Source organism: Chiloscyllium plagiosum, unplaced genomic scaffold (assembly GCF_037043375.1).
Source record: "Chiloscyllium plagiosum isolate Xiang-an unplaced genomic scaffold, Cpla_swu_hap1 HiC_scaffold_53X, whole genome shotgun sequence".
Lineage (NCBI taxonomy): Eukaryota > Metazoa > Chordata > Chondrichthyes > Orectolobiformes > Hemiscylliidae > Chiloscyllium > Chiloscyllium plagiosum.
The window spans coordinates 14018647-14030955 of NW_028270191.1; the positions used below are offsets into that span (position 1 = coordinate 14018647).

General features: G+C 42.1%; 1 protein-coding gene across 2 annotated transcripts in view; it reads left to right on the plus strand.

The window, feature by feature from the left end:
* LOC122543371 (uncharacterized) overlaps positions 1 to 12309 on the plus strand; it is a 79766-nt gene extending 67457 nt beyond the window's left edge. For both annotated transcript variants that reach the window (XM_043682019.2, XM_043682020.2), the window contains 11 exons: positions 1741 to 1848; positions 1941 to 1994; positions 4005 to 4112; positions 4345 to 4398; positions 5002 to 5109; positions 8574 to 8627; positions 9066 to 9173; positions 9329 to 9617; positions 10028 to 10215; positions 11218 to 11460; positions 12037 to 12309. In XM_043682019.2, the coding sequence (XP_043537954.1) occupies positions 1741 to 1848; positions 1941 to 1994; positions 4005 to 4112; positions 4345 to 4398; positions 5002 to 5109; positions 8574 to 8627; positions 9066 to 9173; positions 9329 to 9617; positions 10028 to 10215; positions 11218 to 11460; positions 12037 to 12183 (1461 nt within the window). In that variant the 3' untranslated portion in view covers positions 12184 to 12309. The remainder of the gene's footprint in view (positions 1 to 1740; positions 1849 to 1940; positions 1995 to 4004; positions 4113 to 4344; positions 4399 to 5001; positions 5110 to 8573; positions 8628 to 9065; positions 9174 to 9328; positions 9618 to 10027; positions 10216 to 11217; positions 11461 to 12036) is intronic.

Sequence of the window (12309 nt, forward strand, 5' to 3'; positions counted from 1 at the left end):
ACATTCACTGAACACCTAATGCTTGGAATAAAAACACTGGATTTGATTTTTACATTGGTCTGAGTGTTTCTTTACTGGGTCAGTGTCATTTGATTATGCTGAAGGCGTTATGTAAATATCTGTAGTTTTTGTTAATTTCAGTCAGAATTTTACAACATCCTCCATTAAGGTTTGAGGATCTGCAGAAGGAAGTGCAACTGCAGCTGGCTTAGGGATGTGTCGTTTCTGCACATGGACAGCAACAGTACTAACTGGAAGACACCTTTAAACTGAAGACCATATCCCAGCTTTCCCTGCAAAAGCAGCTTCTATGTTCACACTCTCCAGCTTTTGTTTTGCCATGTCTTTGCCGTTCTGTTCCTCCTTGTTGGTAAGATATCTTTGCAAACTAAAAGCAAAAACAAAATTGCACGCACTCCTCTCACATTATTCCCAGTGTTACATTGTGAATAAAGTTGCTTCTAAAGTACAGTCAACTTGGCAAACATGGCAGGCACCTTTCAGCACATGGAGACCGCACAAGCGGTGAATGAGATGCGTGACCAGTTAATCTGTTGTTTGAGACATATAAGTAATGGCAAGGATGCCAGGAGCATTCCCTCCTTTACTTTGAGTGGTTCTATGAACCTTTTCCATCTGCCTGAATAGTTCAGCAGTCCTTCAGTACAGCATTGAGGTGTTCACCTTGACCATGTGCTCAAGAGTAATGCAGGAACTCATAACCTTTGGATTTCATGAATGAAATGCCATCAAATGAGACAAACTGACATAGCAATAGTTAATGTCATTTATGAGAACCTGGGATGGCTGTATTGTAAGGTATGGCCGAATCAGTGGAGATACCTGCTTTAAGATCCCAGTGGTATGTTCTGTAATGAACTAGACCCTCATTACACCCACGGTCCAGCTGTGGTTATTGCATGGATAGCTTGAACCCAGTTTGAAGAGTGCTCTGGGTCTCTCAGGAGCCATCTGCCCTCTTCAAGTAAAGCTGGCATAAACACAACTGCTTTGAAGTCAAGCCATGAAGAGCATTCTCAGGGAGTCTATTGTTACTCTCTGCTGAGAGGTGGGCTGCCACACTGATGGAAAAACTTCCCTTTGTGTTCATGTCGGCCACAGTCTTGTGGACAGGGGCTGCCAACTGCGAGCCCTGGAGAGAGTGAAACCCAGCAGCCAGGTCCGATTCTGATGCCTGGTCACACAATGTTGCTGCTGCTGCTGGTTTGTGGTTCGTGCCATGGCTTGCTCAAAGCTATAGAATAATACATCTGTCACTTCCTGTGGCCTGGTCCACCCCTGGGAGCACCTGAACAAAGAAATATCAAAACATCTTCGACACTTTGGTCACTGGCAATGCCATAAAAAATGCATCTAGATGTTGGCATTGAATTGCCGATGGCAGTGCTCTGTCATGGCCTCCGAATTTACTCTTGGCTTCCTGTGCCAGCTATTCACAGGTCATTGTGCCTGGGCTGGTAGCCCAAAGTGTTGAGAAGCAGTGCAACACCACTGTTCTCCTCCTGGGCAACCTTGCATCCGGGTCACTTAGATTCGTGCTGCTCCTGCTCAACGAATGGATTAAGAGTGCACTGCACAGGCCACACTCCTGAAGTGACCAACACCTGGAGCAGGGGTATTAACATTGATGCCAACAGTCATTTCCAACTTTAAGATATTTGAAAAAAAAACCGCCAAACATATTCTGATATGTAACCGCCATTTTGCTTTTCCCTCTAGGGTGAGCCTGGCAAACAGGGAGCTCCTGGTTCTGCTGGTGACCGAGGCCCCCCTGGCCCTGTTGGTCCACCTGGTCTTACTGGTCCTTCTGGAGAGCCTGGACGTGAGGTATGTCGGTCTTCTGTGCTGTGATTCTGTAAATGTGTTATCTTTGTCTTGTGTTCCTCTGTCACTTCTGACTGCCTTGCATCTCTTTACAGGGCAACCCTGGTGCTGATGGTCCTCCTGGTCGTGATGGTGCATCTGGTATGAAGGTAAGACTTGGACATTAATTTTGAAGAAAATTAGTGATTGAGTTTTCCAAAGACATAAATATAAAAATACTCACCAATCATTTTTCTCTGAGGATCAGGAAATTAGTTACAAAAATAAAACTCCCTTCGGCCCAATAACCTGCTTGAATCCCAACACTAGAAGACCACCCAGTCACAGCTGCGACAGTTTGAACTGTGAACCCATATTAAATGGGAACTGAATTTGCATTGCACAGTCACTCTTAATGACTGAGATGAGTTCATATTTAAGGCCGGGTGGCTGAAAGGAAGAGCAATCCAGGGATATGGAAACAGGACAGGGGGCTGGAATTTAGATTAGCAACGACATGGAGGTTAAACACCAAGACAAACTGGCTAGGCCAAATAGCTTGTTTTCATGTTGTAATGTAATCCGATGAAGCTATCTGAGCTCCTACGATAGAGGACTCTTGCACTTTACCGAAAATCAACTTGTAACTCTAAATCAGTCTGGAGTGGGTTTGAACAAAGGCCCGGGCAGAAAGGAGAAGTATTAAACCACTGCACTCAGAAGTGAAACACCTAAACATCCAAATAGTGAACATTAGTTACCAATCCGCTTCAAGTTTGTCTCCTCCAATAAAAGCACATGCAGAACTCCTCACCGTTTTCTGAAAATGTGGGAATTTGAGAGATTGAATGTTACTCTCCGGGTACATTGCAATTGTAGCAAAGAAAACAAAATGGTTAGATACTAGTTAAAAGCAGTCCAAACAGATAATTAGCTAGTCTCCATAACAAATTAAGTGAAAAACTGAAGAATATAATAGCTTAACTGTAGCAGCTAAATAACTAACTGTAACAGACTTGCTCTTTGTTCGGGTTTCAGTTAACATGGTTGAAATTATTTGGAAGAACAATGTTGAACTTCTTTAATTTTTTTTAACTGTGTTCCAGTTCACTCAGTTGGACTGTAATATGTGGTGAGTTCACTTTTGTAAATGTGTACATCTAATGCCAATGACAGACACAAGGAAAGGATCACTTACAGAAAATGTTTGTTTCTGGGCAATGCCGCCAGTGGCGAGCTGAGGGAGAGAATTCCATTCATCTGACATAGGACCAGTGCTGTGTGGAGAGAGGAGTGGGTCCATGTTCCACTATCAGGGAAAAAACAAAAGAGACTTCTTGTACTGTACCTCAAAAACTATGCCAGACAGACAGGATTCAAAGAAACCCAGTTATTACAAGTTGCAGAGAAAGACAGCCAGTGTCAAGCAGGAACAGGGGTCACAAAATACAGGATCATTCACAATTGGCTCCCCGAATTGTGAAGCTGATGTAACAACTCTGTGTCACGCTTGTCTGCGAGGGACTACCAGTGGAGATTATAATGTGTCATGCTATGGTCAATGATTTAAAGAAACCCTTTAAAATATTTCCGGTATTGAAAACTTACAGATTATATTTTTACTCAGTCTTGGAATATGGGCATCACTGTCTGAGCAAGCATTTATTGTCTGTCCTTGATAGCTGGACCATGAGAGAACCAGAGGGGCTTCTCTGACATGGCTGCCATTAGTCAAGTTTTATATTCCAGATCAAATTTCACCACCTGCCATGGTAGGACTCAAACCCAGGTCCCCAGAACATTAGTGGGGGGGTTTCTGGATTATTAGGTCAATGACATTACTGCTCCACCATTGTTGCCAGCCCTTAGAGTGCCAGAACTGGAGAGGTTTGTAGCATTGAAGGAAATCATTCGGCCCATTGTGTTGCTATCAACAATCCAAAACCAATTTCACTTTCTCCCAATTCTCATATACTTTGCTGCTTGAAATATTCATCCACTTCTTCCTGGGATCTCTGGTCTAATCATTGCGTACGGTAAAGCAGTTCATGCCATGATCAAGCCTGAAAATAATGTCGTGAAATATCAATTCTCCACTGAAAAGATTTCAGCTTCAAACCTGACAATTATTGTTCTTTGAAAGATCATTGAATGGCTGATGATAGCTTTCTCCTTAACAGGGTGACCGAGGTCAGACTGGTCCTGCTGGTGCCCCTGGTGCTCCTGGTGCCCCTGGCGCTCCCGGTCCTGTCGGCCCAACTGGCAAACAAGGAAACAGAGGGGAGCCTGTACGTATGCGGGACATTGCTATTATTTAATTTGCAGTCGCTTGCAAACAATAAGCAAGTAATATTAGCCAAGTGTGTCAGACAGATTTTATCTATTCACTTGTTAAATTCTTTAGTTAGTTTTATTATGTTTTTAACTAAAGGATCTAACACAGAGTAATTTTGGTGACTAGCAATGTTTCTACTGGTTTGTGTTTTATTATTGATTTAATAAAGTTATTTTCCTTTGTAGGGTGCTCAAGGTCCAATGGGTCCTTCTGGTCCTGCTGGTGCCCGTGGTATGCCTGTAAGTAACCTTAAATCATGTGATATTTTGAAACAGTATCTTATGGACTTTCTTTCAACTAATTCGACAGAGCAAGGGAAGTTGAAAAAAATTAGGTTAACTGTTATAGAAAAGAGCAATTTGTTTAATTAATAATCACAACCTTCAGAGAGACAGTGCAAACGGGCCAAATGGCCTCCTTCTGTGATTACACGGAACCAGTGAGGGAATGCTCCACAGTGCAGGCCTGCCCCTGGGGTAATTCTCCAGCAGTGGGAACAGATACAGAGTAGTAACCCTTGATTAGAGGTGGCTAATCAATTTAAATATTTCAGAACTCTATTGGAGTCTTACCCAGAACTGTCAGCATCAGGAACATAATCTGAAAATCTGATCACAATTCTATTGAAGCACATAGGCCTTTAAATGAAACTGCAATACAGTTTATTTTAATGGCAATGGAATTTCAACGAAACATGTGAAATGCATCCGATATTGTCATGTAGTTGCATCTGTTTCTGTAAAGGTTGACACTTCTTATTTTAACCCAAAATGTGAATCGTGTTCCAGATCAGCAAGACTTGACAAACCTGCTTTAACCTCTTGTATTAATATTCTCTTCAGGGTCCTCAAGGTCCTCGTGGTGACAAGGGTGAAGCTGGTGAGGCAGGTGAAAGAGGGCAGAAAGGTCACAGAGGCTTCACTGGTCTGCAGGGTCTACCTGGTCCTCCTGTGAGTATTTTGAAAACAATTCAGGACATTGTATTGTCAACCAATTGGAACCGATTACTTTCACTTTGTAAGGGCTCATATAAAATCTGACAAGAATATACATTCATACTGTGGCACGGTGGCTCAGTGTTAGCACTGCTGCCTCACAGCACCAGGGACCCGGGTTTGATTCCAGCCTCGGGCAACTGTCTGTGTGGAGTTTGCACATTCTCCCCATCTCTGTGTGGGCTTCCTCTGGGTGCGCCGGTTTCCTCCCACAATCCAAAGATGTTAAGGTTAGGTGAATTAGCTATGCTAAATTGCACCATAGTGTTCAGTGATGTGTAGGCTGGGTGGATTAACCATGGGAAATATAGGGTTATAGGGGGTAGTGGGGTGGGTCTGAGTGGGATGCTCTTCAGAGGGTTGGTGTGAACTCAATGGGCCAAATGGCCTGTATCCACACTGTCAGGATTCTATGATCTCATCACATGCTTAAGGACATTCTAAAACACTTCACACTGAAATATTTGTGATTCCGTTTAAATTAGGCAGCAAAATTGTACTCAGCAAGATCGAATGAATGAAAGAATAACTATCAAATCCAGTTTTGGTGATCTGCTTGAGATTAGAACACCAGGAGAATTGAACTACATGTCTTGCAGTCATGCTGTAGGGTTTCACCATCCAGCACAACAGGCAGGAAAGGTCTCACTCATTCCTGGTACCACAGGACCCTCTCACTGCAGCAATAACACAGCAGCCCAGATGACACGTCGAAGTTCTTCATGAGGGTTGGAAACTGCAAACTACTGACTCAGCAGCAAGTGTGACACCAATTCAGCTCAATGTCCGATACGCAGACTCATGCAAGGAATTGCTGCACATGTGACATATAATACAGCCATACAGACCAAAAGGAACCAGGCTTAATTCCCAATCTGTGTTAAATTCAATGTTCTTGAATTGAGCAGTTGACAGCGAAGGAAAGTGCTGTCATAATGTGATCAAGCAGGTTGAGCATCAACCTGCAAATCCTTTCAACACATATCAAAGGCAAGCTATAAGAGCAGGAGAGATTCCTGCTCAGCCATGGCTTTCACATCCATCCAACGTTAAAGCCTCAATCATCAGTATCCACAATCCAGACTACAAAATACATGTAAAAGTACATATTGCTACAACAACTGAGACTGTTAACACACTACCGCTACCTCATGATATAATACTAACCTAATAGGGACTAACACTGCCTGCACTATGCTTTACATCACATCAATAACATTGAGACTATTGTGTATTTTTGATCCATCGTTATAGCAACTGTTTTTGTGGTGTTTCTGAAAGAGCTTGGCAATCCACTTTTTTGTGGTTCCAACAAGATCAGTCAAACTGCCCAGCTTCGGTACATTGAGAGAGGAGTGTTTTATTGGTCACGTGACAGACTGGAGTCAGAGCTCAATGCTGCAATGAGGAGATGCTGTGTTAACCACTGTGCTCACAATTCCACTGGGAGATACTAGGCTGTTCCAACTGGTCTCTTCTAGTTAATTGAAGAATATACTGATATACTCTGGGCTCAGATGGCATGTTAGTGATACCAAAGGAAAACCTACACCCACCAAATATACACTGGATCCAAATAACAACAACAGCTTGTATTTGTATAGCATCTTTAATATAATGAAATCCTCCAAAGCGCTTAGACATTCCCTAGTGTTAATGAAAGTGAAGGTTAATGATAATGCATGCCTGAATAACTGTGGCTGCTCTGGTTACAGTTAAGGCCGGAAGTAAGCATTCGGGTGCAGCAGGCAATAAGAAGGCAAACTTCATAGCAAGAGGATTCAAGTACAGGAACAAGGATGCCTTCTTAAATTTATACAGGGCATTGGTGAGAACAGAGCTAGAATATTGTGTGCAGTTTGCTCTCCTTATCTGAGGATGTTATTGGTATAAAGGGAATGCAGCAAAGGTTCATCAAGTTGATTCCTGGGATGGCAGGACTAACATATGAGGAGAAATTGAATCAGTTGGGATTGTATTCACTGGAGTGTAGAATGAGAGGAAATCTCATAGAACCACTGTGCTCACAATTCCACTGGGAGATTTCTAACAAGAGGGGACGGATTAGATACAGGATCGTGGGAAAGTGCAGAACTCGGAGTCATCGTTTAAAGATAAAAGATAAACCTTTTAGGACTGAGATGAAGAGAAATTTCTCCACTCAGAGTGGTGAGCCTGTGGAATTCACCACTGTAGAAAATGGTTAAAACATCTAGAAGGAAGCAGATATAGCTCTTGTGGCTAATGGGATATGGAAGGGATGGGGAGATTAGGGTATTGAGCTTGATAATCAGCCATGGTCATAATGAATGGCGGGGCAGGGTCAAGGGGCCAAATGGCCTACTCTTGTTCCAATCTTCAATGTTCCAGTGTTTAAGGGGTGTTAAACCACTGGGTTTTGTCCAATTTAAGAAACATTTTATTCCAGTTTTAGAGGTAAAATGATTTGAGGTCTCAGAATTTATTTGCATTTTGTCATACAACTTTGTCTCTCGTTAAAATAGCACAAGGCTTTCAGGAACAGGGATGAATATTAAGGTCAAGAATCTCAAATTGTTTTTGAATAACCCATACCAACCTGTCTTGTCAGTACATATTCCTCAGTCCCACTTCACTGCTGGCATCAGATTGATTTGTACACCCAGCTCCATGGCGAATATATTGGCTGCCTTTGTGAGGGGGCCTTCCAATGTCTGTTGCAGTGAGACCAAACAACACTGTCTCACCTGGTCAAAACTAGCAGGCAGTTCTGGGTGTGCCCACCAGTCACTTCACCACAAACACTAAAAGGCATTGGAAAATCAGATAATTAGCAGGCATGGTTAATTTTGCAAAATTAACATTTTAAACAATTTTTGAAAATGTAGTTTTGAGCAATGATATTTGAAAAGTTTGATAAATCATGGCAAAAGTCATAGATTTTACCTTTAATGTGATTTAAGAGGTTCATGTTAAATATTCAATCCATTTTTAAGGTCCTCCTCATTTAAGTATTTGCAGATTGAGAACAGTCCCCTTATGCTTGGAAAGAGTGGTGTACATTAGTAACAAATTAATGCTGTTTCCATCCTTGCTGTTTGAAGTAGTGAGCACCACATTAGGATTAGTTAAATGCATGCTTGTGTGCTCTGGACATTGCAAAGTTGGTCAGCATTCAGGGGCAACAGCTGCTAATGCATAGCAAAGTTGAATCGTCTCTTGATCTTATCGGTTTCTTGGCCTGCTCCTTACTCCCAGTGTAAACTTTCAATCAGAGAAAAGGGGTGGATTCTGCTCGCGACCACCTGGACTATGAGAGTTTCTGTCCTAAACAGGAAGAACTTTGGAATTGTGGATCTTATATTCATCATTGTATGTAGTTCATTCTATTGTTTCACATTCAGTGCAACTATAACATTCCTGTTTTCTTTCTTTTCAAGGGTCCTGCTGGCGATCAAGGTGCTGTTGGTGCTGCTGGTCCTGCTGGTCCTCGTGTAAGTATTGCCTTCAGTTTTACTGGGTTTGCTTTAGAAAAAAAAAGCATCTCCAGAATTCTGCATAAAGACTGACCAAAATGCACAATGCCACATCATCAGTATTCAGATATCCATTTAATAATGATATCCTCCAAATACCACCATTACAAACCTTACACCGAAGATTAATTCCACAAAATAAATGCTTCCTCAAAACATGCAATGCCTTTCAACATTCAAAGATGAACTTATATTGAACTTATTCACAATTTGATGTGAATTGCAGCCTAATACTTTCATCTGGAATTACAATGTAGAGTCATGGGTGCAGAATCCAATCAGCTATTTTTTTTTCAATTGTTTATTTGCATTCTGTAACTTAAAGCGAACAAAGGATCAACGATAGCACACTGTGAATGTCTGGTTTCTAACAGCATTTGCTGCTCTCCATTGCAGGGTCCTCCTGGTCCCGTTGGACCATCTGGTAAGGATGGTGCAAATGGTCTGACTGGTCCCATTGGTCCACCTGGCCCACGGGGGCGTTCTGGTGAAACTGGCCCTGCTGTGAGTATCTTCAGCTTTCTTCTTGTCACTTCCTCACTGTTGAAACTCTCTAAGTCCTTTCCCTAGTTTATTGGTTCCCATGACTAGTGAGCTTATCGCCTCCCTCACATTATTGTGTCACAGGTGTTAATGTTACTCTGAATATTTCCCAACAGGGTCCTCCTGGTAATGCTGGTCCTCCTGGTCCCCCTGGTCCTCCAGGCCCTGGTATCGATATGTCTGCCTTTGCTGGTCTGTCACAACCTGAGAAAGCTCCTGACCCACTCCGATACTTCCGGGCTGACCAGGCTGCTCCATTCCTGCGCCAACATGATGCTGAGGTTGATGCCACTCTGAAATCCCTCAACAACCAAATCGAAAATATCCGCAGCCCAGAAGGAAGCAAGAAGAACCCAGCCCGTACCTGCCGAGACCTGAAACTTTGTCATTCAGACTGGAAGAGTGGTAGGTAGACGTGAGGATCTAAAATTAAATGAGTAGAATTGCCTAAAATGGAGCACTCGCTGTAAATTTAGTGTCATGTTTAGAATTCTGTATTTGTTTCAGCTGCACCTTTGCAGCCACCTTGGTGGATCTAGCAAGCCACAATACTTTAGCAAAATTTAGCACCTCAATATTTCAAATGTCTGATCTTCTTCATATTGCAGTATAAGCTCTCTGAATTAATTTCATTGAAACAAAGATAGATACTTTTAAATTGTTTCTGAGGTCTTATTCCAGACGGACATTAATCAGTAAAAAGATTCACATTCTATATCCGTGTTTTAACTGAATTGCATGCTTTGTGGTTGGAAGTATAGAGCATGGAATGGTGTGAAATGTCAACCATTTCTGAGTTTGTGAATGTGTTGCAGGTGATTACTGGATCGATCCTAACCAGGGCTGCACACTCGATGCCATCAAGGTCTTCTGTAACATGGAAACTGGTGAGACCTGTGTCTATCCCAACCCAACAAGCATTCCACGCAAGAACTGGTGGACAAGCAAGGGAAAAGACAAGAAGCATGTATGGTTTGGCGAGACTATGAATGGTGGTTTCCATGTAAGTACCTGAATACTGTAATTCTTGTGTGGAGGTTAACAATAAAAAAGTGACTAATGCTGAGTATGTATCATCCATCGAGTTAGTGAGAACTCTCCCTCACACCAAAAGGAAATCCTGTCTGCCCAAGTGACCTACTTCAGCACTTTTACAGTAGAATGTTCAATGCTATAGAAATAAGAGACCAGTCACATTAAAAAACACCTCTATTTGACAGATGCTGTCTACCTGCATTGTCACTATATTCTTTTTATCTTTGCTAAATTCAACCAATGGCTGAGTCAGTTTATCTGTTGAGTATTTTAGCAGTACAGATCAAACAGCCACCAGATCCAATGGCCAATTCTGCTGAGTGAGCTGGCCTCAATTGGGCACTGCAGCCATCTTTATACTCTTCAGTTAGAGAGGGATTTGCATCCCAATGAGGGGCCTGCTAAACCTTCAGGAAAAGAACAGAGAAAACGAATAACCCACAGTGTTGTCTCTTGAACCTATTGACACTGTCAATTACAGTTTGAATAAAGCAGTTTCTTCTGGATTCTAATTTCCCAAATTTTGACTCATTTCCTTTAGGAGTTAAACCCTGCCCAAGTGGCTTTGACAAGTTTGTTGAATGTCCATCTCGTTCATCCTGAACAGAAGTGGCAGCTTCACACTTTGAAACCCAGTGTTCATCCAAGCAACCTTTCCCATTAGGACCGACTGCTGTTCTTCTCCCTCCATTACATTAACAGCTTTAGATTTTCAAATTTCCCTCTATGATGCAATACAGTTTGTCTGAGGTAGTCTTAGTGATTCTCTCCTGATGATGAGTAAGAACGCCATTTGATTTTTCTCCCTGTTTAAATGTAGGCTGGACAAAGGGCAATTGTTGTCGCTCATTGGCTCGAGATCAGCAGACTGCAGATTTAACTTGAAACCTTCCTGTTCCTTCATATCCAGGCTGCTGGGAAGTGCTTGTGAGACTTTTCAGCGAGTCTTTCTTTCTGTCTTCTCTTACAGTTCAGCTATGGCGATAGTAGTTTGACAGCCAACACTGCTGCCATCCAGATGACTTTCCTGCGTCTACTGTCTACTGAGGCCTCCCAGAACATCACCTATCACTGTAAGAACAGCATTGCCTACATGGACAGAGCTTCTGGCAATCTGAAGAAGGCGCTCCTGTTGCAAGGCTCAAATGACATTGAAATCAGAGCGGAAGGAAACAGCAGGTTCACATACACTGTCTTGGAAGATGGTTGCACGGTACGTTTTGGAGATTTTTTTTCTGATTAAAGTTAATAAGAACATTAAATCTAACTGTGCAGCACGAAAGACAAATTTGTTAGCCTTGGATTGTGAAGCATGCAACTTCAGTTTGAATGTTTATGGAATAAGGATATTGACAAGACAGTTAACTTGAGTAGTAGAACACTGCAATCTCATTCTGAGGCACTGAATTAAACCCAGGGGCTACCTGAACACAATAAATGTCTTGGAGAAAACTGTGGACATCTTGGAAAGGTAACAGGAATGGACTGCCACCTGACATTTAACATTGGCATGGGTAACAGAGCGTGTAAAGAAACTGAGCATTGCAAAGGTCAGGCTTATCAGCTAACACAACATAAAGGTGACCGGACCTCTGAGAATCCTTCTTTTATGGCTTCTGAAGAAACACTAGGACAAAAAAAAAACTGAATAAATAAGATGGAGGAAATAATTTTCAGTGACATTTTCAAACCAACTTAAAAGTTGTTGCATAAAAGTTAAGTCATTACTGAAGAATATCTGTTTAATTTAGACTGTCAAAAACTGAAAATATCTTTCTTCTTTTTTCAGAAACATACTGGCAAGTGGGGCAAGACAGTCATTGAATACAGATCACAGAAAACAACCCGTTTGCCCATTGTGGATGTTGCACCTTTGGATATTGGTGGTTCAGATCAAGAATTTGGTGTTGACATTGGCGCAGTCTGCTTCTTGTAAAATACTAAGGACCTCAGTACTTTCCAATCACTTCTAGGACTTCTGCACTGAATGGCTGATCCAATCCATCACTCCATTCATCCACACGCTTACATTTTGGACTTCATGGCCTAGCTGGACAGACTG